The 26,649-nt window shown below is 40.3% G+C and overlaps 2 protein-coding genes across 22 annotated transcripts in view; one reads left to right on the top strand and one right to left on the bottom strand.

The window, feature by feature from the left end:
• The first annotated feature begins 221 nt into the window (after window positions 1-221).
• On the top strand, window positions 222-17,067 carry LOC116434964 (alpha-tocopherol transfer protein). Of its 9 annotated transcripts, none has more exons than XM_031993961.2 (7): window positions 222-632; window positions 5,980-6,230; window positions 8,279-8,370; window positions 9,551-9,796; window positions 11,276-11,470; window positions 12,801-12,972; window positions 14,766-17,067. In XM_031993961.2, the coding sequence occupies exons 2-7, from the start codon at window positions 6,026-6,028 to the stop codon at window positions 14,804-14,806; spliced, it is 951 nt and encodes a 316-aa protein (XP_031849821.1). In that variant the 5' UTR covers window positions 222-632; window positions 5,980-6,025; the 3' UTR covers window positions 14,807-17,067. The 9 variants fall into 9 exon arrangements, with proteins under 9 accessions (XP_031849821.1, XP_031849822.1, XP_031849816.1 ...); XM_031993962.2 differs by having other exon boundaries at window positions 5,984-6,230; XM_031993956.2 differs by having other exon boundaries at window positions 223-632; window positions 5,794-6,230.
• LOC116434965 (alpha-tocopherol transfer protein-like) overlaps window positions 15,824-26,649 on the bottom strand; it is a 28,045-nt gene continuing 17,219 nt past the window's right edge. For 2 of the 13 annotated variants that reach the window (XM_031993979.2, XM_031993980.2), the window contains exons 2-5: window positions 19,706-19,879; window positions 18,398-18,951; window positions 17,867-18,017; window positions 15,824-17,352 (exon numbers count right to left, since the gene is read on the bottom strand). In XM_031993979.2, coding sequence (XP_031849839.1) covers window positions 17,318-17,352; window positions 17,867-18,017; window positions 18,398-18,951; window positions 19,706-19,874 — 909 coding nt within the window. In that variant the 5' untranslated portion in view covers window positions 19,875-19,879 and the 3' untranslated portion in view covers window positions 15,824-17,317. Of the gene's footprint in view, window positions 17,353-17,866; window positions 18,018-18,397; window positions 18,952-19,705; window positions 19,880-20,003; window positions 22,719-26,649 lie in introns of those variants that run through there. The other 11 variants (XM_076366440.1, XM_076366438.1, XM_076366437.1 and 8 more) reach the window with 11 other exon arrangements.

Consider the following 26,649-nt stretch of genomic DNA (forward strand, 5'->3'; position numbering starts at 1 on the left):
TCCCGCTCGCTCGCCGCGGGAACCGTTAGACCGGCGTAGAGGAACGTAAAACGCGGCCGGCCGGCCGCCGGTGCGATGCAATTACGCTACACGGTCGTCGACTGTAATGCCTGACATTTGACATCGGGCGGCGGCGATTGAAATTTCATTGTAATCCGCGCCTCGGCGGCGGCCGGCAGCGCGACCTACGCCGACTTTTTCACTGTCACGTTCACTCGGCTAGAAGAAAAAAAAGTGGGAGCGGACGACGGGCTGGCTTTCCAGCCGATTTCTGACAACGGGACGTCCGCGCTGAGCAGTCTTCGCCGGTGCCTGGCCACGTTGCATCCTGCCCGTTCGTCGGTCCCCGTGCAACCCGCGACAACCTGTTTTCCGTTGCCCTTGAACCGCTCCTTGCGTCACCGACCTTCGCTCCGCCGCGGAACAATCGGATTCTCTCGTTCGATTCGACTCGCGAGGTAACTGTTCTCCGGGCGCAACGTTTTCCGGGGGATCCGAAGGGGAACCTCTGCTCGGCGGGCCTCTCCTGGGTATCGGTCGCTCACTTGTGCCGCGTTTTTGCTGTCGGACCGACGGAACGACGGAGGATCTCGCCGGGAACGCTCCTCGAGGACTTCGGTTCGGTCCATCAGGTACTGGATCGACGCTGGTGCTTCTTGGTGCTGCTTTTACCTTGTTCTTGGGGATAGGCTCTCGTATTAGGTCGTTTCGTGAGTAACGTAGTTCACCTTGTCTGACTTTGTAAGGGATTGGTTAATGGCTAGGAATTGGTAAAGTAGTGATTGGGAAATGGCAGGTTGCATGCAACGATACGTTGAGGATTGAGAAATGGGGGATTAACCCTTTGCACTGAGAGGCGCCAGTCATTTGATTTGACCCAAGGAAATTGTGAAATTGAAAATTCAATGTTAAGTTTTATATAATGCACGAACGCATGGAACATCGGAATAAAATGGTTGTGTCACTTAATCTATGCAAGGTATTTCTTTATGTTGATTGCAAAAAATATCATTGACATTTCATCGGAAAGTTATAAAATTTCGTATTTAATATTATACCTCGTATAATGCATCAATTTGAGAGATACCGAGATAAAACAGCTTTGTTCCTCAACGTACGTGTGATTTCTCGTCGAGTTAGTTTCACAGAATATCGCCTTCATCTCATTAGGAAACGTGAAGATATTTCTGGTGAAAAAATCGAGTGCAAAGGGTTAAGGTTTCCGCAGGAGCTGGAACAACGAACGATGTTACTCGTGGGATGACCTAATGCTTTGCGACAGTGTGGACGCTTTCGTATTTGTTTTGCTTAATTGGATCGAGTGGAACTTCTGGTGTTCGGACGAAGGATCGCTCGAATGATCGTGACGATGAATTGCGATTTTTAAATACGAAGAAGCTAATTGCTTAACGAGGATAAGATGTCCTGTACAGGAAATGTTTTTAGGTTTAATTATTACGTGTATATCTGTTCGCTCGAACAGCGTTCAAAGTAACAGGCAAAAAATTCTCAGGTGTTCCTGATAATTAGTGGAAACGTGTTACATTCTCGAGGAGAATTGATTAATTGAAACTAGGTTTATGGACGTGTATCATCCGGTTTATTCTATTTTTCCTAGAAAAATTGACGTTCGACCATTCAGATCTCGGAAATTAGGGATGTAAAATTAGGTTATACGTATTCTTGTAACTGCATCAACCAAAACCAATATAAACGTTTGCCAAATAATGTTTATAAATTCAGTATGCGTCAAATTGACGCACTCCGTGAACCTAGTGTTAAATCGAGACCAATCATGGTATTTTCCTCGACGTCTCCCAATACTTATATATTTACAAATGGCACGATCCCGGTTTAAGTCGATTGTTCTCAAAGCGATTATCTTCGTTCATGTACCGTGACTTAGTAAAACAAGAATAAAAACGGTCAGTCGAACCAGTACACCGATCGCATTTAACCTAATTATCATTTCCAAAGACTGTGGATCACGCTTTCAAAGTAACTTTCACGCAAAGCAACTTCGAATCCAAGTTTCCACGGTCCACTGCTCGGCCTGTAAAGTTCCCCATCGAACTCTTATCGAATGCATTACGACCGGAATGTTTAACTAACGCATTCCCCCGGAGATTTCGAGCTCTCGATGGAAGTTTGAGCAAGCAGCCTTAAAGTTTCAACGTTTTCAACTTGCCACTTTCCCTGATGATTTTTCGTGCTATTCTTTAGAGTTTATCTGTCATTTTCTTTGGAAATTTTACGAGACTCTTTTGTCTTGGTTCTTGGCACACATGTTTTATGTTATTTACATACAATGTATTCGTTTCAAGTGAAGATACGTAAAATTCAAAGTTGTACGGCTTTGAGCGATGTCTTGAAAAAGGGACGTTTAATCGGCGCGATTGCAGTCCTTTTGTTAATTAAACGTAAACTAATCAGGTGTAACTTTCATTAGTATGAATGCATTTTAATGTGAAACCAGTGTAATGGAATTTTTCTAACGACAAAATTTTTCTTTTAAACAAGATATTTTCATACGAATTTTAATTTCCAATTTCATTTAAACAAATAGAAAAATTGAAAATATATGCCGGTTGCGAGTTTAAAGTGAACCGTACAATTTTCTGATGTATGCGAGTACATGTAATTAGAACAAATCTGCAAGTCTCGGATCACTAGGTGAACATTGTTTTTGATTCGAGAACGATTGCTTAACCATACCTCCGTCTTTTCCAGCGAAACTATGCTTTTTTGTTATTTCGAGCAACCGATGCCTTGGAATATTCTGCATACATTTTAGAAGCAAATGCGCGCGAAGTTCCATACAAGAATGTCCCCTCGATATCATTGCTATTGTACGAACTCGTCGAGAAGCAATTCCATCGAATTATAACGAATTCGAGGTGCTATGCATTTGATAAAATTCACAATCGTCAGAATTTATACAGTCGAGATGTAACGTCAACTAATCCAATTTTTGTCGATATAGTTTCAACTGATCCATTCGTTGTCGATATTATTTCGATTAACCAGTTAACTGCGTTCGACCAGTATACGCGTCTTAAAGCTCGAAATGATTCTTTAAGCTATGAATTATTTATTTCTTCAAATAAACGTGTAATTCTTTGTTTCGTTTCAATTTTTCGTTAGAATATATTACAGATTTGCCCTACGTTTGACAAGCATACATTTAGTCGTCTGATTTTATCGCGCGCACAATGAAAAACTCTGAAACCAAATTCCACAGTTAACAGATTAATCCGATTACCGATTACGATTTCAAGGGGAAGTTTCAACGAATTCGATAATCGTCGGCATTATTCCAAATACGCAATCGAGTGAAGAACTTCCGAGCAGAATTAATCGAAACGTCGGCAGGCAGCACTTCGCTCGAACTTCGATTCCGCGGCTCGAACTTCGGTTATTCAGAGAAACTTCGTTTCTCGGTCGATGGATTCCTCAAACGACGCGGAATAGTCCTTATCAAACGCGTCCCCGCTCGTCGGTGGAAAGTTCCAGCGGCGGAAACGCGTGCGATCGGCGATTTTCCCGAATCAAAGGTTGCCCCGTCGGGATTCTGTGCTGCGGCCGCGTTATAAAACACGTGGTCGCGCCGTGAATACCGATCCGCAGGCTTCGGAGAGCGAACCGTGACGTAACGGACGTAAATGGGAATGAAAACGGAGTGAACGAACTTTCTCCTGCGAGCGGGTTGCCCGTGACGGACGGAAAACGCGCGCGGAAGCTCCGGAGAGAGGTTCGAGCCGAGGACGCTCGCGTTATCGCGCGCGACTCGATTCGTCGGTTCCCGGAACGAATGTTGCTGATAAAGTTGACCGATATTGGATCGGTTACACGGTGGAATTACGTTAGTCGATCTAGATCTAGGAAATGCTCGTTAGATCTTGGAAGATAGAGCTTCTGTATTAATCTGTATTTGAATCTTTCAAGACTCAAAGCACGCGACTAATGTTTACCCTTTTATACAACGAATTTCTTCGATAATTGATAACGCGAAACGATAGAAACCTTTTCGAATAACGACACCGTGTTTCAGGGAAATCCCGAAATTTACTTTAAAATCATGACTAGACCTCGCGGTCAACGGTCACGAGAGTACAATTGGTTTTTATATTCATATGCGTGTTCTCGAATGTATTCCGATGACGCGGTCCAACATTAAACGCGGAAACAATGAATTGAGTATTCGAATGTAATCTGAATAATTGTAATATATATCACGTTTTTCCGCTGGAGATGGCTCGTGTTATAATAATTGCATAATCGCGAAAGAAATTGCGAGGAAACGAAGCACCGTTCTCGTTGACATGCAATCATATTAGTCGAGTGTTCTGTAGCGTGCGCAAAAAATATTTCTTGTAAGAAATAATGACGGTGCAGTGCGCAGTACAAACTGTTAGAAAAATGTGAATCCGCGTAGAGAGCGGCAGTTAGTTGATAAGTGTGCAGCGCACAGTTCGCCAGCTGACTAACCGGCGATCGACAGTGAACGTTTCGTTGTCTTATCTGTCGCAGACCCGACGGATTAGAATCTCTAGACGAATATAAACAGACGCGTGCACTTTGCACGTCGATAACTTCGACCGATACGGTTTCTCATCGAACGAATATTCAATCGATCGATCTTCCTGTCGTCCTTAATTTGCATGTCGACTCGGGGGATGCGACTTGTTTGCATGTTCCGGAATTTCCAAGCGATCATCGTCGAAGCTGAATCTTCAACGATTTCAAGAGGAATGTAAATATTATTACGTGTTGATATTAATTAATTCGTATTGTTTCCAGAGAAATGTGAATGTGAGTATCGCGTCGCCGGAGAACGTCGCTTTCGCCGTTTCATTAACGAGCTCGAATTTTCGGGGGAAAGCGGGCACCCTTTAACCTGCTTGAAATAATGCCTGGTGTCACGGTTTTGACATTAACGGGTTCGAAATCGTGGGAATCGCGTGACAATCATGGGATCGTGGAATATTAATATTATGCGTGCTGTTACTTATATGATGTCGTTCTGCATTAACCGCATCACAATTAAATTACGTTATATGTTTCACACGCACAACATTACATTGTACACCGCCACCACACGAAAATAAACACCATACTTGGGTCTACGTGTTCTCCGTTGTTTATAAATAACGAATTCTTGTAAATAACACTCGCAAAAAATCTTCTGTAAAATTTCATTGATCTCATTTATCGATTCCCGATTTTACCGATTACCTCAACGATCGATTTCCCATTTCACCGGTATTCTCATTGGTCGACTTATTTCATCGAAATATGTAGATTCCGTTTCCATTGTCCGCGAGATTATATCTTCCAAACGAATTATTTCCAACGCGTGAGAACTTACCGATTTCACCGATTACCTCAACGATCGATTTTCCATTTTTCCGGTACTTTCGTTGGTCGATTTCTTATTTCATCGAAACATGTAGATTCTGTTTCTTCCATCATTGATTGTATCTTCCAAACGAATTATTTCCACGTTGTTTTCCATGTTTTCCGAAAGAAGCTAGAAAATTCGAGAATGAACTCTGAAAAATACATCGATGACAATCAAACGGACACTCATGATACTCGAATCACCGCGAAATCCACCGAAAACCATTGTAAAGCACGGGAATTCGCAGCGAGATCGCGTTAGCGTTGGAAACAAAATGGCGTCCCGGGACGCGCGCGTCATTCACGCGCGACGAACTTCTCGCGCCGCTACGCGTCATTATCGACGAATCGTGGACCCAAGATAACAGTTTAAACCATTGTGTACACTGCCAGACACCACACACAGAGGGAGAGAGAGAGAGAGAACAAGCGATATTAACAACGCGGACACGAGGCGACACTTAGCGAGCTGTTAAAAGGCCACACTAAAACAGAGACACAGAGGGACACTAGGGGAGAACTCAGGACACACAGATTGCAACCTAACGCGGAAGAGAGGATATTCACGATGTATGTCAGACAGATAACGGTTAAGCACAAGAAGGGAAGCGCCGGTGCAGCCCTGATGTCGCGACAGCGAGACCAAGATGGCGGTGGCAGCGAGACGATCACCGTCAGGGAGGTGCCGCAGTTTAAGGTGGAGAATTTCGTGTTGATGGCTGAATTCGACGATGGGGACGAGAGCTACAGGCAGAAGGCCGAGAACGAGCTCAGGGAGACGCCGGAGGTTGTTCAGCAGGCACTCAAGGATATCAGGGTGTTGGTTCAAGGTACAGTTGATTATTCGCATGATCCCAGCCGGCCTGCGAATGAAGCGCATAGAAAGGCAAAGAGGGATGTCGAACTAGCGGTAGTCAGTTCGATAGTAATGGCGAAATTAGTTTCGGCAGGTTTTTCTTACTGAACGAGTCTTCTTGTCTATCTATTCGTTTCAGACGTAGGCTGGCTGGGATCATGTGAGTGGTCAACTGTGATTTCTCTTAGTAATTGGCGCTAGTTTTGTAGAATGATCGAGTCTTTGAAGCTTTGAGGATTAACTTTGAAGACTGAGTCTTCGAAGTTTCTAGGATTAACTTTAAAGGTTGAGTCTTTGAAGCTTTGAGGATTAACTTTGAAGATTGAGTCTTCGAAGCATCGAGGATTAACTTTAAAGACTGAGTCATCGAAGCTTCAAAATTTTAGAGACTGAGTCTTCTCAAGACAGCCTTGAAGCTTAGAAAGTTCGAACTGAGCCTCGAATAAAATATATTACAATACCATTGGGCCTAACGTAATGATATTTTCCAAATTCACGCAACAAAGAATTTTTACCGGTCACGCCGGTAAAGGAAAAGAGATAATAGAATCTTTAATTAGACGTTCGATAACAATGAAGATCTGAATCCGTACCGAGCAAAGTTCGTTTATCAGTACAGATTGAATCAATTTGTCAAGATATCATTGTTTATCCAGACTTTTCATCGGTCACCATTTTTCTTTGTGCATGCTACATTCATACTAACGTCTGATTCACAAATTAATTAATTATTGTACTAAAGAGAATTGTTAAAATAATATCGTCAGCAATATCACTTGCACGGTTAGCGATTATATTCGATCAAATGATTTCGATTTGATTTATGCACATCGACTGTAAACACTTTCTTAAATAACGGGTGTCTGCATAATGACCGTTCGAACGCTTCGAAGTGAATTCACTCACGAACCGGCTCAATGAAAACGAAAGTCTCAGCTGCTGGTCGTTGGGCCTTTCGGACGAATTTTTATTTTAAACTGAGAGTGACGGAAAATCATTCAAGAACGTTTTACGTGTACTTTCTACTATAGACTGCTGAGGATTTTAGGGCCGCGGTAAAGAGAAACAAATAGCCAATAAATGTCGGGAGCTCGTAGAATGGTCGAATAAGTGCCGGGAATGTCGATGAGCATAAACGAATTGACCTCTGTTTCTTTTCCTTCTTTCTAAGATCAAGAAAATTCGATAACCTCAATCTATGATTATACCTAAAGCAATGAAACATCCAACCAGTTTAATTAGTACTATAAAATAATTCATTCTCACTTTCACTCATTTCATCCATATTTCTATTATCTATCAACTCATTGTTTCATTTACTTGATTTATACAACCTGCCATAAAATTCTTTATAAAAGTAGACAAGTTCTAAAATGGAGGATCACTGCTCTTCATTCTTCTTCCGACGTTTCTATCTTCTCTTCATAATTCGATACTTACATATTTCATTTCATCAATATAACGATAAAATAATTCATTCTCACTTTCACTCATTTCATCCATATTTCAATGATCTATCGACATTGATTCATTTATTTGATTTATACAACCTGCCATAAAATTCTTTATAAAAATAGACAAGTTCTAAAATGGAGGATCACTGCTCTTCATTCTTCCCCATTCCATCTTTATAATTCGATACTTACATGTTTCATTTGATCGAATCGATCAGACCCCAAGATTCCCCGCAATTTTCCCTCATCTCTCGCCTCGTTTCCCGTTAGTCCTCTTCCTCCATGTTCTTCCGCGCTTAACTCAATCGGCGAATACTCATTCACGTTTTTCACTCGAGTGAAACATCCTTTTCCTCGACGATTCCGTCCTGGACGAGGAATCTTCCTCGATTTTTTGCGTCGGAATCGAACATTGAGGCGCCGCTCGCGAAACATACGTCGGAGACGATGATCCGTCAATGATTTGCGGTTATTGTCCACGAACTGCTGTTCTTCACTTGTCCTATTTTACGCGAGAGGAGCGCAGAATGATCTGATCTCTCTGACCTTCGCGCGTTCAATTTTCCAGGCGAGCCCAATTTCGCGGTCCCCGACGACGACGAGTTCTTCCAGAAATTCCTGCGACCCTGCAAATGGTACCCGAAAAGCGCCTTCCAACTGGTAAGTCGCTGTCTGTCATCCGTTTTCTTATTTTCCAGCGAAAATATTGTTATCTATATCGAAGAGAATCGAAAGAAAGAAACGAACGAACGAATGATTGATTTGTAAACAATGAGTGCCACGAAACGCAAGGTTAGATGTTTGATATTAGATCGATGTATTAACCTTTTGCACTCGAGAGGTGACTGTCAATCGCCGCTTGATTTGATTTGCAAAATTATGAAGTCTCATGTATAATATTAACAGTAGAACTACCGTACCAGTGAAAATGACTGGTGTCGATTTTTTAGCAATTATGGATATCTTCGAAGCATTGAACGTTTGAAATGATTTTGAAAATAAATAGTTTCAGAAAAAACTGAAAATAATCTATTGTTACAGTTTTTATAAGAATTGCATATTAATCGTATTAAATGCTCGGTAGTTCTATTGTTAAGTTTTGTATGATGTATCAACATATGGAATATTGAAATAGAATAACTTTCCCTCTTAATTTATACATGTTTCCCCGTTAATTAGTTTCAAAGAACATCGTCTGTATCTCATCAAAGAATATTGAATATTTCTAGTGAAAAACTTTCAAAGCGCAGAGTTATATTTACTTATTAAATAACATTCTCTTAAATTGAAGCAAAATATTATTCATCTAGTATCAGTTAACTTTTGAATAGAATTTGTCTGTCCTTAGTTAACCCCTTGCGCTGGAAAGGCGAGTCACGCGCGTCGAGGCGTTCTTGTTCTAAAATTGCCAACGACGTCTTGTACGCTTCTTGTATTCTTCGCAGACTTTGCTAAATTCTCTGAATTCATTTCCAGCGCAAGAGGTTAATTAACCCTAATCGGGCCACGATGTGACTTTGAGTCACAATTGAACTTTCTTAGATTTTTTCATTATTTCATATTGCATTTCCAAAAGTTCTTTTGGGCTTTCAAGATTTATAAGCGAAAATAATAACATTTTAATTATTCCTTTCATTCTCATAATTAACTGAGAGGCACATTGTGCTATAATTCGTTAGAACACGTGGTGCAATTAGGGTTAATGATACAGCTACGGAGGAAACATTTTGCCACTGATATTCGGAAATATTCAAAAATATTCGAAAATATTCGAGAAAGAGCGTTTATCGTTTTCACGCGTGGAGGGCTCGAAAGATACATGAATGCCTGTGTTCGACAGATGACGAGATTCTACAGATTCAGGGTGAACAATCCGCAGTACTGCGCGGACTTGGTGCCGAGCACGGAGAAAAAGGCGTTGCTCTCAGAGATGGTGATCCCATTGCCGGAGCGCACGACGCAGGGTCGCAGGGTGCTTCTGGTCCACTTGGGGAAGAGATGGAACCCGAAAGTGATCACCATAAACGACACGTTCAGGGCGGTCGCGCTGTCGTTGGAGGCCGCCATGGCGGAACCGAAAACGCAGGTTCGTCGACGATAAATTATTTCCCGAATTTATTCTGAATTGACTTCTCGACTTTTCCAATAACGATTATAAAATTAACTACAGGAAATGCCCAAAATTCAATTGAGGACGAATTATTAAGCTGAGAAAATAATTTTAAGTTAAAACCTCAAAAGGTGTCTTTTGAACACGTTCCGTGCCACGGAAATTTCGGCCATATTTTTCTTACGAACCGTATTGATTCTTTAAATAAAATATTAAGTTATATTCAAGTTTTTCCTTAATTTTATATATTTTGATATCGTTTCTTGATGTTTTCGGTGCTTTGTAACGTATACAGTGATTCTTGACCGCGTGTCCCTTAAAAATATTTTGTTACAAAAATGTGGCACTGAACGTGTTAACTCCTTGCCCTAACACCGTGTCAGACGATGAAGATTTTGCAACGGAATTCGACGAATCTAAATTCGTCGTTTAGTTCTTCTTTTAACACTAGGTTTACCGACAGTTTTATACTAGTCAATTTGACCTGTGAACCAAGTGAAAGTTGAAAGGCGAGATAATTGTACACAATGATCTGATAGATGAAACTATGAGATGTATGGATAAAAATTGGCGCAAGTGACAGAAATGTAAACAGTTTCTGTCATTTCCTTTACGAAGTTCAAGCTGGGTCAAATGAAATAGAGATGAATTATTATTTATCTATAATTAATCGTTAGACTTCAGAGTAACTGTAGAAACGAGATGACAGTCTTCTCTTTGCAAGTACCGATGATTAAGTGGTTTCATCAATCACAGTCGTGAAAGGAATAGCAGGTCAAGGGGTTAGCTAAATTGTAACCGATCGATAGATCAATGTTGCAGTTGATTGCTTAGAAATGGAATTGGCATGGACAGCCATCTATGGATTCGACTGACAATTATAATCAGTTCAGAAGGAAAACGGATCTCAATCTGCATATTATTTCTGAAATGATTATTATTATTATTTCATATCATCATCATCATCATCATCATCATCATCATCATCATCATCATCATCATCATCATCATTATTATTATTATTATTATTTCATATTATTTCTTTAATATATTTATGTTATCTCTGAAGAGTTAACGTAGTTCATCATGTACCGATCAATTATATCGAACAGACGTGTTTACTGATTGTCTTAGTTAACACGTTGAACGCCGCACGATTTCACCGAGCAAAATGCACAAAATGGAAAAAATGTAATGTTAAATCATTTTATTGAATTGGATTATTATTATCGCACGTTCATATAGAAATGTTTGCGAATAATCATCGTTTAATTGAGTGAACTATAGTAATTCGATTTGGTTGGGCATTCAACGTGTTAAAGAAACATTCATCCGTTACTCCACGATCAAAATCAACAGAAAGTTTCAGTAGAAGTCCGACAAGATCGAAATTCTCGGCGATAATAATTTATTTATAATTCTATGATATGAATATTAATGATTCCTTTGTTGCAGATCGCCGGTGTGCACGTGATAATCGACCTGAATGGTTTCTCAGTGTCTCACGCGACGCACATCACGCCGAGCTTCGCGATGGCGTTGACGGAATTTGTGCAAAAATGTTTGCCCTGCCGCCTGAAGGGCATCCACTTAGTGAACAATCCGTTTATATTCAACATGGTGTTCGCCCTGTTCAAGCCTTTCCTTTCAGTAAGTCTCCTGGACGCTCGTGTTCATCTACGAACCGTTAACCCTTTGCACTCGGAAGTTCTTCAGTAGAAATATTTGAACGTTTTCTGATGAGATAAAGACGACATTGTTTGCAACTAATTTAACGGCAATTCATAGATAAATTAAGAAACAAAGCTATTTTATTCAAATATTTCACGTTGCAATAAAGTTTCATTGGAAATACTAAATATTCTACTTCATAGTTTTTCTGCATCGAATCAAGTGGCGAGAGTCACCTTTCGAGTGCAAAGGGTTAACACTAGAAGTAACGAGCATTTAACACTAAATGCCGCCATTTTTCCTATCGTGACTAGTCAGATAACTGACTACAAAATAGAGATAAACGAATTAGATAATAAATTCTTAGTGGAAACAGAAACAAAAGGAACGATGAAAATTGAAGAACTAGTTAACCATAATCGGATCACGATGTGAACTTTACTTTAATTTTTCGATCATTTCATATTGCATTTCCAAAAGTTTATTTTGTCTTCTAAAATTTGCGCTCTATAAACAAAAACAATACAGTCACATCGTGGTATCTAATCGGACAATATTCTTCTGTTACAATAAACAATCCAACGTAAATATCGTTCAGTAAATATCATTAGATCTCGGATTATGTTATTTTCTTAAAAATTCTTATTGTACTGTTCCACATTTTCTCCTCTCGTCAAGTGTATCATTATAGGTTATTGTGAAAGTATTCAACTGAATGCATTAATTAACCGAGTCAGTGTAATTAACACATTGAGCGCCGGTCTCGTGAAAACGCGGAATTCTGAGTCTATCGCTTGAACGCCGACCCCGCAATAATGCGGATTTCTGGATTTCCATTTCTGGATTTGACGAATATGCAATTAAAATGTACTATTTTACGAAAATGTACGTTTTGAATATTTTTTGGCTACTCATTGATCAGATACAAGCGAATGAAGCCGTTTGCGCTAAGTGGCCGATATGTTGCCGGCGCTCAGGCTTTAACACTTTGACCCAAATTTGGGTGACACTATTTTTCACGTAAACTTGAATATGAATTTTCTTGCTAACACATCGAACGAACCGAACTTTGTTGGATGTATGAGATACAAGAAAGATAGTAGAGCAATTATTACGAAGAATCTTGACCTTTTAGTTTCTGCTTAAGGAAGAAAACTGTTTCGAGTGCATGGGAGTTTTGACGAGTGCTTACTTGGCAGTCAAAGTGTTAAGTGTCTCTTAACCGGCGCTCAATGTGTTAATTCTGTTATTACAGCGACACGTGGTGTTTATGGAAGATGTACAATGATTGTATTCGATCGTCTTGCAGGAGAAGATGCGCAAGAGAATCATTTTCCACGGCACGGACAAGAAGTCGCTGATGTCGCACGTGTCCGCGAACTGTATACCCACCGAATTCGGCGGAGACTTCGAAATTCCCAAGGTTCCGCTCGGCCAGGGGATTTACGAATACTTCTACTGGTTCGAGAAGGATTTCGAAAGTAAGACGCCATTTTGGCATCACCAGCTGACAATGGGAGCTGATACAATCATATTTCGTTCGTTTCAATCCTAATTCGATCTTTCATCAGTAACTTAACACTAAAACTACCAGAGGGGTCAAATGACCCATGCCTGATGTCTTCTCTTTGCAATTATTAGAAAGGTAATAAATGTTTCTCTGAGAAATTATTAAAGAAATTCATTTAGCACTACGCAAACTGAATTGTAAATCAATTAAAGTCTGAACAGGTGCTCTCTTGGAGTTTCTATAGCGAAATTTTCAAAAGTCAATTGAAGTGCTCGGTAGTTTTAGCGTTAACGTTGTCTTAATACATTGAACTTCATAAATTCAGATCTATTATTTTATTCGACATTCTAACATTTAATTGGTGGATCTATAATAATTTCTCCTAAGTGAAAATAAGAAAGAAAGGATCATAAAAATATTTAGCACGAATGTAGCGTCGAGAAGATATTTGAAAATAATTGAGGGACTGATAATCTAACGTTAATTCTTAATATTGATCATTCATGATAATTAATATTAGTAACGAGATTTTAGTAACATTGTTCACTAGTAATACTTAATAATATTAATATCATATGTAACATGACTGTTCAAGTGAACCAACATTTCATAAAGCCTCTTCCCTCTACTACTCAGAAATAGAAATTGGGTCATTGTTGTTTTGAGTCATTCAATTAAAACGAGCCATTTCAACCTCGTGTCTACGAGGTCATAAAAATTCGAGACAACAACTCGTGCCCCTTAAGCCCGCCTCATGTGTTTCGCTTATCATAATTATACCCGAGCGTCGCAGGAGCGGCCATCATTGTTTCATTACGCAATCGAGTGTAATTTATCCTGGTGGTCGGACGAAACGCGTTATTTCTCACCGGAAATCGCGAAGCTTCTTTATTAAAGCGTCGAAATTCGAAGTTCTCCTCTTCATTGCCTTGCAAATGACAGAGTCCATTGTCGCGGACACTGCGGCGGTGACTTTGTACATTGTAGTCGATTCATTAGCGACCGCAGTCTGTATACACTTTTAGCTTTTTGCTTGGAGAGGAAAATTTACATTGTGTCCACGAAAAACTTTACAGCGAATTCTTTGTATAGCTGCATGGTGTTAAACGTTTTTAGATAACAGATTAACATTGTAAATATTTTCGAAGAGAAGATAATGTGTTTCGTTTTTCCAGTATGAATTTATAAGCACTATACGAGAAGGTTATAAGCGAAATGCAAAAATGTTAAGTAATAAGGGAATTCAGTTTCCGTTTAATGGAACGATATGCTTTTAACATTTTACGGTGAAATTTTGAGACACTGTATATTTCTGAAACCGTTTGATGAATATTGAAGGGACTATAGTTAATAGTTTTTCATCTCTTCATCTTTTCATCTCCTCCGCTTTTCATCTCCTCAACTTTTCATCTCCTCCACTTTTCATCTCCTCAACTTTTCATCTCTTCATCTCTTCATCTCTTTATCTCCTCAACTTTTCATCTTCTCAACTTTTCATCTCCCCAACTTTTCATCTCCTCAACTTTTCATCTCCTCAACTTTTCATCTCTTCATTTCTTCATCTCTTTATCTCCTCAACTTTTCATCTTCTCAACTTTTCATCTCCCCAACTTTTCATCTCCTCAACTTTTCATCTCTCCATCTCTTCACCTCTTCATCTCTTCATCTCTTCATCTCTTCATCTCTTCATCTCTCCATCTCTCCATCTTTCCATCTCTCCATCTCTTCATTCTACTAAAACGGCGATCACTAATTTGCTTTCAGTTGCCAACAAGTACGGATACAGCGCGCAGGCGAAAAGTTAAGGACTCAGGGGATGTTCGTCGGCTTAATCGACACTGTCGGCGAACGTAAGGCTACCCGGATCACGTGATCCGGGGTTGTATTCTCAATGAGAAGGGAAACGGGAAGCGAGTCTACCAGACAAGTTGCAGCGTTCATTTTGCCCGGTAGAATTAAGAAGACAGTATATCAATACTTTAATTCAACTTAAGATTACTTTCTTGTATAAAACAGAAAATAACGATTCTCCTACTGACGTGATAATCGAAAAGTTTAATACGTGCGACAGTGAAAACCGAGTTACTTACCAATTTTTAATTACGTTAAAGCGTTCGCCTGTAATTTTGCTTTTGTACATTGACAGTTGTTTCACGTGTTACAATTTTCACGCGCCAGAGAACACCGAACAGAACTCTCAAATAAACTGTAAAATCCGCCTAGCAGTCAACGCGTTGACAACCGAATTTTTACCGAAGTTCAAATCTTCACGAAATTCGGGAACAGACAGGAAAGAAGACCGAATTAACCTACTATGGGCCGAATTTTTGTTCATGACTATATCAAAATCTATGCAGTACAAAGTTAATAAATATCCACATATGAATACGAATTAACAATGTATTCAATACTTTCAATAATTGCATCAAACGAATACATTTTGTAACTTTCAAGTTACAATGACGTTAAACTTTTACGTCTGAGTGTATGAAAATTTAAGTTAACTGATTACTTAATTTTATTCACTTTGAGTGCAGAATGAAATGAATCAACAAGATGCCAATGTACTGATATGTGACTTCAAAGTTACATGGGCCTACAGAGGGTTAAAACGATCAAGAACAATTGAAATGCTTTCGAAATAGTTCTCAAATTTCTTGACAAACCCTTTCTTAACAGACTCACAACGAAACGAAAATATTTAAATAAGTATACAATTCTGTTCGAACATAATCTCTAGGTAACACGTAGAATAAAAAGTTTCCACAGGGAACATAGGAACATTGTTTTACTCGGCGCAGCGGTTAAATAAACAAATCCGATTTATAAACATGCTAGACGACTTTATTCTCGAACAACCGACATTTACAGGTGGTTCTTACAGCCAGCAAGAATCAACTAAAAAAATAATTTACCATGATGCGCCACTAGCAAACGTACAAATTGCTACGTAGCTTCCTCGTTGTACGCGTCACTCTAATTAAGTACACGTTTCGCGTGCGATTCGCTCGACGACCGCTCGATTCGTTCCACGAGGAACGAAGAAACGTTCGTCGGAGTTCCGTCAACGTGCCTCAACTCTTCCGCGGATTCTTTCCTACGATTGATTAATCCTTCCGATCCTAAAGGTAAATGCAAGGCTAATTTCGCGATGGATGTTTCTCGTTCAAGCGCGATTCGCAAGCGTGAACAGCTATCGACGTGGCTCGATACGCGACCAATTGATTTATTGGAAATTCTATGTCTAAACATACATCTACGGTTCGCGTTGATAATACGAAGCGAAGTGCAGTGGCCAAGCAAACCTGTTGCTTCCTTTGCATTCTGCTTTATACGAAATGTAAAAAAAAGGAAAAATTCGCATTGAATTATTACAAGGAGACGGTGACGAAGGAACGTGTGGAGGGGGCAACGAGGTACGGGGCACCATACGTCTCTGAAGCTGGCCGACTACCATAGGTGCAGGTACTTACACTAGCAAGCAATTTGCAATATTGCTTTCATTTTATTTTATTTGATTTTATTTGATTTCATTCTACCATATTTTATTAACATCACAAGCGAATTGCTTCTCTGCCAGCAATAGGTATTTACATACGTCACAGGAATCGCTATCAGGAAGAAGATTAGAGATTAGGGACAGTCTAACGGTGGAAATTTTGTATTGTTTCATTTCATTTGATTTTCTTCTCTTTCGTTTGGTTAGAGATTAGAAGCAGTGTAACAGGGTAGGAATTTTGTTTTGTTTCATTTCATTCGATTTTATTTTCTTTCATTTTATTCCATTCTATCTATTTTTTCGTAGAGATTCGATTAGAGATTGGAAACAGTCTAACAGAGAAATGAAAGAACAGAAACGAACGTACATATTGATGCAGTTTCTTTTCGATTATAGATCGCGAATACCTCGGTAAAATCCCTGATCGTTGCTTATCCTTATCCAAAGATCGATCAGGTAATACCAGCGATTTCTAATACAAGCTTAGGTATCATGGACGAAAGATATGTTCACTAATATATAACTCTATATAAAAAACTGAGTAAAACGTACAGAATAATATTAATCGAGGGCGATTCCCCTCGCGTCTTAGTTTTAGTTCGCTGGTAGTCGGCCATCTTCCTAGAGGCGAACGCGAATGAATTTTCTTTCGTAAACAAACGGACGAGTCTGGTTTTTTACGACGCGAGCAGTCACAGCCGTCGTTCCTCGATAATCGCCCCGCAGACTCGGGAGTCGAGTCTGAACACTCTTCGCAGGCAATTGTTCCTCCTTCACCCCTTCTCGTCAGAACGTCGCGTTCTATGTGTACGCAAGCCTACTTCGACAGCACGTAACCGTAACTGTTGATCGCTGGAAAAGAAAAGGGATAATATAGAGTTCCTCGGAGAAATCTGGATTTCTTAATCGTTAAGTCAAAAGTCGATTGATATTTTCTGATTTTTGTGTATCTTTATGGAGTGGATAATATTCTTTTTGGTTGTTAAAGGATTTACTTGTCTCTTCATTGTATCTAGGTCAGAAAAGCCTTCTTTTTATAGCTTATGAATATGTTGGATAATAATTTCAGAAGCTGGAACATGAATTTTATCAATTTTTGAAGTAATTCTGTTTAGTCATTTGATATTTGATTCTTCTAATTTCTATTGAATTTCTTAACCATCGATCCTCCTAATTTCTTCTTTCATTTCCTAACACCTAGTTTCCCTAATTTTAAGAAATCTGTTAATGTTTAATCTATATAATTTCTTCTTAACTCTTGAATGCCCGATTCTTCAGTTAATTTCCTTAATTTTCTTCCAATTTCAATTTCTCTTCGTTCATTCCCGACTAAAGAGACGTTAAATACAAAATGATTTTCACTTACCATCGTATTCCTGGTCGCACATGACCAACAATTCTAACCACTGTGGCCCGGTTATTCGTGGTACTTTCAATGTGCCACCGTAACATTCCGGCAGGCACTTCGGCGTCACGTATTGGTGCAAGGATTTGCGGTCCGTGCCGTGGAAAATGATCTGGAAAAAGCGACGTTACATTCCATCGTAATTCCTTAATGGTGGACGCTTGCTTTCAACGCCTCCTTCGAATCAAATGTAAAATTCTACCAAGAACCTAAGTAAACTCAAATTATATCCAAATAATTTTCCATTCTACTTGAGGTGGAAATTTCATTTGAAGATGATAATATACATAATATACAAGATAAAAATATATTGATAATAGGAAAACAGTTGTTTCCCTTGATCCGTGGGTAATGAACAGCATTGATTTCTATTAAATTAGTTTAGAAATCTTCATCACGAGTCTCACTCGTCATTACGGCAAGGGGTTAATGTGCACACTCATCTCTCTAAACTCATTCCCAGCGCAAGTGATTAAAAGGGTTCAGGCTCACCCTGTTCTTCAGCTTCTCCTTGAGGAACGGCTTGAACAACGCGAACACCATGTTGAAGACGTACGGCTGGTTGATGATGTGAATGTTCTTCACCCTGAGTGGCACTGCGTCCTGCAGCCACTCGAGCAGCTTCTTCGCGAAAGGAGGGCTGAACTGCCAGGTCTGTTGGAGGGTCAAACCGTCCATGTCGAAGATCACGACAGCGCCCGCGACCTGCGTGCTGGGCTCCAACATGGCCGCCTCCACGTAGAGGACGCAGCCCTTGAACACTTCGTCGAGGTTGCACTTGTTGTGCTTCCATTTCTTGCCCAGCTCGATGATCAGTATCCTTCGACCGTGCTGGTCCCGGGTCGGCAGCACTGTCAGGATATTGTGCTCGAAGATGTTCTTCTCGCGACTCGGCTTCAGGTCCTTGTAGACGTTCTCGTGCTTCTTCTTGAAGCTGTAGTAGTTCTTCACCAGGGTCAACGCGGACTCCGGGTAGTACTTGCACGGCCTGAGGAACCGGATCAGCCAGGCCTCGTTGTCCAGTGGCACCTTTAGGTCTCTCTCGGCTGCGAATGATTTTTGTTTGGTTAGTTTGATTCGAGTGGGTAGAGTGGAGTTTTCATCTTTGTAGGCAATTTGGAGTGGGTAAATGGAGTTTGAAGTTTTGCTTTGGAGTGTTGGTGTATTGAGGGAATTTCTGGGGAAGTGGGACTTTGTGGTGATTGGTTTGAGATTGTGGTGGGTGTGATGATTAGTTTTTGGGAGATTGGGGAGTTGTTTGTGATGGTGATAGTAGGTTGGTATGGTGATGTTAATGTTGTGTTGGAATGTTATAGCGATATTGAGATTTATTGCAATATTATAGAGGTATTAATGTTGTATTGGAATGCTATAGCGATATTAATATTACATTGGAATGCTATAGTGATGTTGACATCATGATATATTATTATATTGCAATATTATAGCGATATTAAAAATTATATTGGAATGCTGTAGCGATATTGATACTATATTGCAATATTATAGCAATATTAACATCATGATATATTATTATATTGCAATATTATAGCGATATTAATATTATATTGCAATATTATAGCAATATTACCATTACAATATACTATTACATATCAATATTAACATTACATTAACAACGAGCAATACTCAACAGTAAAAATCTCTCAAAATCAACTAACAATAACAAAAGCAGCAACCAAATCCCAAAAACAAGAAGACAAACTTCCACTTGCCACTTCGTTCCAACTATCACTATCACACAGCAGAAAATTTCCCAACTTCTCCACTATAAACCTTTACCTCTCAACAATTCCTTCAACTTTTCCGCGGCCTCCTTCTGTATTTCCGGTGTCTCGCGCAGCTCCCTCCTCGCGACGTCCTTCAACTCGTCGCTGGGATCCTGCATCTCGATCTCGAGCGTGAACTCGCCCAGTTTCAGGCTCGGCACTTTCTGGAAGTCAGTCAGCATTGTTCCTGCGAATCCGAGACAAACGAAATTACCGTCAACCTCTTTTCTCCGCGCGACGTAACGGAACGGCACAAAAAAAAAGGAAAACAAACGTGATTACAATTCGGAGAGAACAATGGAGACACTTACTTTGAACATTGCTGTCTACCTCTTTATACGATATTTCAAACATTTTCGACGTTCCGTCAATGAACGAACCAACACATGCTCGCTCGCAGCGAGACGAGTCACGGGGATTCACCGAGCCGAGCGGCGACCGGGTAAACAATGATGTTTGCAAACGCCGAGACGTCGGGAAACGAAATCACGGGGAAACAAAGACACGCGGGCTCTTGTGTAATCTAATGTCCCTAGCTGACGGACACTGCGAATTTCCGCGAGGAAGTCTGTTATAACATTTCAACCACCTAGAACCGCCGATGTTAACAATCTCACTGCTCCCCTGCCACACAGAAGCCTTCTTTCAACGACATTTCGTCGAGCAACATTGCACAGTATTTACTTTCCGAAGATTATCAATTTAGGATATAATTTGGACTTTCGGTGGACTCAGATTGTAATTCACGTTACGCTGAAACTACCGAGCAGTTAAATTCGGTTGAAGTTTCTCTATGGAAACTCTGTTTTAAGACTTCAATTGATTTACAATGTAGTTCAAGTACATCAATGTATTTTATTTCTCGGAGAAACGTCTGTTTCGACAATTGCAAAGAGGTCGGGAATCGTTTAACCCGTCCGGTAGCTTCAGCGTTAACCCTTTGCACTCGTGAGGTGACTCTGATTTGATACGGTAAAATTATAGAATCTGATATTTAACGTTAAACTTTGTACAGTGCCTCGATAGTGAAATATTAGAATAAAATAACTTTGTTCCTCAGTATACTGGCGATTTCTCTTCGAGTTAATCTCAAAGAATCGTCTTTGCCTCGTCAAAAAGTTTTATTTCTAGTAAGAAACTTTCGAGTGCAAAGGATTAATATATTCAAAAATGAATTTCTCGATGCTAGACACTTATGTTCAAATATGAATTACAGCTGTGAGTGTTAACGAAATACTGTATTTCGATGAGATTCGTTGATAGTGGATATTGGATTGGAATAATCAACGGTACCGACACGCAGGAACAAAAGAGTTCCCCTCGTCAAGGAGCGAACAATCACTAATTATCACTGTTCCACAACAAACTTCCCAACTCTGTCCGATTCTTAATTTTCCTGTCGGTCCGCGGAGTTCCTTAGAAACCCGGCGACTTCCGGTCACCGACGGGCCCGCCGATCCGCCCACACTGACACTAATGGCCGCGCGCCTCGCTCGCGAACTTTATAATCAGAACACTGGCTGAGTAATCCGCTTCGATCGCGCAACAACGAAACGCGGCGATATTGTTATGACTCGACTGCGGATTCTACGCGTCTACGGGAAATTCGAAAGCGCGAGGTTACGTAAAATCCGGGCGATCCGAAAGAATTCCGGTGCTTTCTACGATAAATTTCCCATTTACTTTCCGATTACTCGTTCTTTCCAGCTGTTTAATATTCATTCTATTGTTTCCTGCCTCTCTTGATCGCTCAGATTTGCATAATCCGCGGTTTCGTCATGCGGCCGCCATTCGGTCGGCGACGCGCCGGCTCGCCGCTGTCGAGCGTCGCGAAATATGCGTCCTCGAAATTTCGAACGATCCACCGTCGTCGCTTTCGTTGATCGTCGATTCGCGTCGGTTCAACCGATCGTGTTGTTCACGGTACTGACAATCCTCAGCGATTCCTGTACAGATGAACGTCCAAGAATAGAATAATCAGATTATTCGTTGTCTCGTTACGCACTGTTGAACGTGACGTCCACGCGGAACTCGATTTTCAACGGCAGATCACCAGGCAAATGTTATTCGAACTTCAACGATCGATTTCCTGGAGTGACTCAGAAGTGTAACTTAATTTTCCAACGTTTAAGGAGACGCTGGATGTCGCTCGGAATCTAATTATCGAATTTCCCCGGCGATTCCTTTGTGGAGACATTCTGCGGAGCCATTTTGTAATTTGCAATTCATCGCGGGTTAATTTAGTTTCATTCTACTTCCCGCTCGAACGTTTTCCGGGCCTCGAACCGCGATTCGGCTTCGAAAGAATTCTTCGAGAAACGAATCGGATGTCGTTGGAATCGTGAATTTTCTGGAGTAACTTGCCAGTGGAAATCGTCGAGCACACAACGGTGTATTAGACGTGGTTCATTTAATTATCAAACGTTAGTGATTTATTCCAGAAACCATCGATGGCCACTTTGGGAATTGTAATTTATAGGTTAATTTAGTTTCATTCTACTTTCCATTCGAACGTTTTCCGAACTTCGAAAGAATTCTTCGAGAAATGAATCGGATATCATTGAAACTGCAATCATGAATTTCTGGAGTAACTTGCCAGAAATCCTCGAGCACACAACGATATGTTAGACGTGATTGATTTAATTATCAAACGTTAGGATTTATTCCAGAAACCATCGATAGCCACTGCGAATTGTAATTCATTTCGAATTTCGTTCCATTTTCTCGCCGGTCTCAACGTTCCTCGGTTGAAAAATCTCGCGCAACCGTTTCCCGGTGGAACTTTTAACGCTTGTCATTCGATTTCGTCGATGGAAACCGGGCGCCGAAAAGCTGAGCGACGCGAGAGCTTCGGAGCGTTCCAGTTTCGCCGGTCGAGCGAGAAACGCGACGGCCACTCGCGAAATCGAAAGCGTACCGCGTTATCTGGTGGCAATGTACTATCAGCTTGTGGGCCGCGCGCGGTTTTATAAGCGGCGACTCCCGTCCTTCCGCTGCCGCGATGCCGACCGCCAATTAAAACGTAAGGAAATTATCGGGCCAACGAGAAAAAAGGATAATCATTGTTTGCATACGGTTCGACGTCTGCCCGATCGGTTTATTCGGAATCGGTCTCCCGTTTGCGACGGGGTGATGATCCGTTGCGTAATGACAGTCAGCATGGCCTCTTTGGACCCGAGATGCACAGCTTGACAGTGACGTTCGAGGTGTATTGAAAAATCTTGTTTATTATTCGCGAAGTTGCATTCGAGGGAGAATCATCAGATTTTCTGCTGATGCCGGAAGTACGAGAGATAACTCCAGTCTTCGTCGTAGACGAGGGAAAGCGGAGCATTGTTTTTGAAGAAGAATATACAGCCGACCCTCGATTTAGGCGAGAATCAAGTGAACAGAGCCTGTCGGTGCGAGAGAAAAGTTGATTTGAACGTATCGATGCAGAACTCGATGCGGTATTTTCCCTGACGCAGTTTCGGGAATGTCCACGAATTTGACACCTCGATGTCGTTTGTGACTTGATACACGTTCATTTACAAATTTAATAATGTCTGCTGTTATATTCAATCTTGTTTAACAACGAAAGCAGTTAATTCACCTGCTTCTTCATGCGGTGTGCCAATTTACCGCGTGAAAAAGAGGCTCGAGCGAGGAAAGTCCGCGTAAATCGAGGGTCAGGTGTATCAGCCTCCGTTGGAATCTGGTTGAATCTGATAATATCGCATTCGAAGGTTAGAATCGCGTTGGCGCCGGTGTTCGAATGCAGGAAATAAAATGGCGTCGCTTAGCCTCCTATCCGAGAGATCCGACGTTCTATAAGAAAATCTTCCGTTAGCTTTAACACCGACAGTTAAGCGTTCTGTGAAACACTCGAATTCTAGTGTTAACCCTTTGAACTCTGTAGGCTCCAATATTGCAGCAGTTCTAATATTAAATATTTTAATGAATTTTAAGAAAACTACCTTAACCCTCTATAGGCTCGTGTGACTTTACACACGTCAATATACCCTGATTATATTATAAATTGACTTATTTAATTTTTCATTGCAAAACGACGAACGACATTAAATGATTAATCAGCTTAAACTTTTGTACACACAGGCGTTTACGTTCAACGTCGTAACTTCGAAGTTACAAAATATATTCGTTTCAATAAAATTATTGAAACTACTGAATACATCATTTGTGTTTATATGTTGATATTCATTAATTTCATACTGCATAAAATTTATTAGAATCACGAAACAAAATTCGGCCCATAGAGGGTTAAGATTCTTAGATCTTCCAAATATACAAAGTTTGTACTGAGAAGGGAATTAAAGGTCTAATAAATGTTATAACATTGTTAATTCTCAGGACTATCAAAATTGGTAGAAGTTTCTATCATATGAAAAACCTATGTGGAGTGCTAACGGATTAATAGAAACAACCTCACAAAATCCATTCGCTGCACAACAGAACAAAATTCCATTCACAATGTCTACAACTGTGGAGCGCAAATATAAAATTGATCTCGTCGCAAACTTTCGTTCCCCTAACAACAAACTACCAGCTCGATTCGCGTCCGAATTCCGATGACGTAAAAATATCCGCTCGGAATGGCTCTCCACTGAATTTCTCCACCAGAGTCACCGGCGATTTTTTCAAATATTTTCCGCAGCGAGAGGCGCAACGCTCGAAATCCAGGAAGAACGCACTGTTCCGCGCTGGACAGCGAATCCAGCGATTAATCCGGTTCCTTCGGCTCGACGGGACGATTCGAGGATCGGACGGTCACTGTGCTCGCGAAAACGTCAGTGAATTCGCACGCGAAAACCCGACGTTCACCGTAATGGCGGCTCGCCGCGAAATCGGCCGTTCCTCCTTTTCCTCTGTCAGCCCGCGATTAGCCTGGCAATTACGTTTTTCAATGGCTCGGCTGCAGCTGGAGCGTGGAACGCGACTGTTGCGAAGAAAGCCAAGCGATCGCGATGCTCGCACGGCTTTTCCTTCGGTGTTCCTCTCTTTTTCTCGCCGTTTTCCGTCGAATTTATGCTGCCCGCCTCGGGGAAAAAGTGGCTCGGACCTCTTCCGCGACTCGCCGATTTGTTACTCTTCGAGGGAGATTTCTTGTACCGATATTTTACTCTCATATCGACTCGATTTTACTTTCTCGTTGGTTACCGAGATGGAGATCGAGGCTGATTTTAAGAATTTTGTCGTGGATTTCGTGTGGTTTTGATGCGGATCGAGAGGTTTTCATGGAATTTACATGTGGAATGGGTTTAACACTAGAACTACCGAGCATTTGATACGATTAACATGCAGTTCCTATGAAAATTGTAACAGTAGATTATTTTTAGTTTCTTCAGGCATTCTTTGTAGTACTGCAATGAAACTATTTATTTTCAAAATCATTTCGAATATTCGATGCTTCGAAGATATCAATAATTGCTGAACAAAAAAATCGAAACCAATCATTTTGACTGGTACTGTAGTTCTAGTGTTAAGCTAGCATTGGCAGAACCTAAGCTAGTATTTAAGACAGATCTAAGATCCTTTTTAATAATCTGAGATTCAAATGTAATTTAATTAAGATTATTTTAACCCTTAGCACTCCGCATAGTTTTGTGATATATCAACTCCTACCAATTTTGATAGTGGTCCTACTGAAAATTAACAATATTATAACATTTCTTAGACCTTTAATTCCCTTTTCACTAGAAACTTTGTATATTTAGATCTAAGAACCTTAAGGTAATTTTCTTAAAATTCATAAAAATATTTAATATTAGAACTGGAGCAATATTGGAGCCTACGGAGTTCAAAGGGTCAATATAAGATAGATTTATGTATAACACAAGATTCTTTTCGACTATAATTTTCACCTATTATTTTCCCAACGAACAGGCCGGCGTGGCGGTTGAAAATAAAGTAACTGATAAATGTTGTTTGATCGGCAAAGTAGCGCGAGATGTTCGAGAGCATGGCCAAATATTGACGAGCTCGTCGAGGTTCCGAACTGTCTTGAGAATTTTAGATAGCGCACTAAAAATAGTGGTTTAGTTAACGGCAGCGCGCACAGTGCATACCGAAGTGAAATTTAATAACTTTCCCTGTTTCATTATTAGAGCGTAATAAGAACTGTCTGTAAAAATAATTCTTATGCGGCGTATGGTACCGTCGGCGGGGCATTGTTCGGATTCATAATGAAAGTAGCGGGTATACGGTACGCCAGCAAGTGAACTGCCATCTCTTTAACGAAGAGGTAATCAAAACGGCGTGCAGGATTAGAGGACAATTCTGTGTGCGCTCCGAAGCAAACGTAGCTCCCTTTTCTCTCGAATAAATATAACGAACTCGAGGACAGCGGAACGCGAGGGCAACGGTTAAAATGATTAAGGGAAACAATTGGAAAAATCAAGGTTCGGGAATTCGAACGATTTCTGCGGAAAATTTCGTAAAATGCTCAACGGAAAATTGATTTACCTTATAAGGTTTATAAGAAGTACAATTAAAATTGTTGGAGAAAATAGTTAAAAAATCAACGCCTAGAAATTCAAACGGTTTCGATAAAAAACTTTATGAAACACTCATGGAAAATTGGACGATTAAACTTGGAACATTGATTGATCACTGATTAGAAGAAATGAAATTAAAATCGTTGAAGAAAATAGTTAAAAAATCAACGCCTAGAAATTCAAACGATTCCGATAGAAAACTTTATGAACCATGGAAAATTTTGAACGATTAAACTTGGAAAATGGATTGATCACTGATTAGAAGAAATGAAATTAGAATAGTTAAAGAAAAGAATTCGAAGAATCAGCATCTAGTTCAAACAGTTATAACGGAAAATTTCACAAAACACGTAGAACTCTAAACAACAAAACTTTCATTTCTTCACCTCGCCCTGACGTTTCCAAAAAAATAAAACCGAACAACAAACACACATTTCAAACATACTGTCTCACAAATCAAATG

Source organism: Nomia melanderi, chromosome 4, assembly GCF_051020985.1.
Source record: "Nomia melanderi isolate GNS246 chromosome 4, iyNomMela1, whole genome shotgun sequence".
Taxonomy (NCBI): Eukaryota; Metazoa; Arthropoda; class Insecta; order Hymenoptera; family Halictidae; genus Nomia; species Nomia melanderi.

Excerpts from the sequence above, each read along its gene's own strand:
- LOC116434964 (XM_031993954.2), top strand. The coding sequence starts at position 4,662 with ATGTCGACTCGGGGGATGCGACTTGTTTGCATGTTCCGGAATTTCCAA. Across the intron at positions 8,371-9,550 it reads CGAAAAGCGCCTTCCAACTG|ATGACGAGATTCTACAGATT; the intron begins GTAAGTCGCTGT and ends TGTGTTCGACAG. Across the intron at positions 9,797-11,275 it reads TGGCGGAACCGAAAACGCAG|ATCGCCGGTGTGCACGTGAT; the intron begins GTTCGTCGACGA and ends CCTTTGTTGCAG.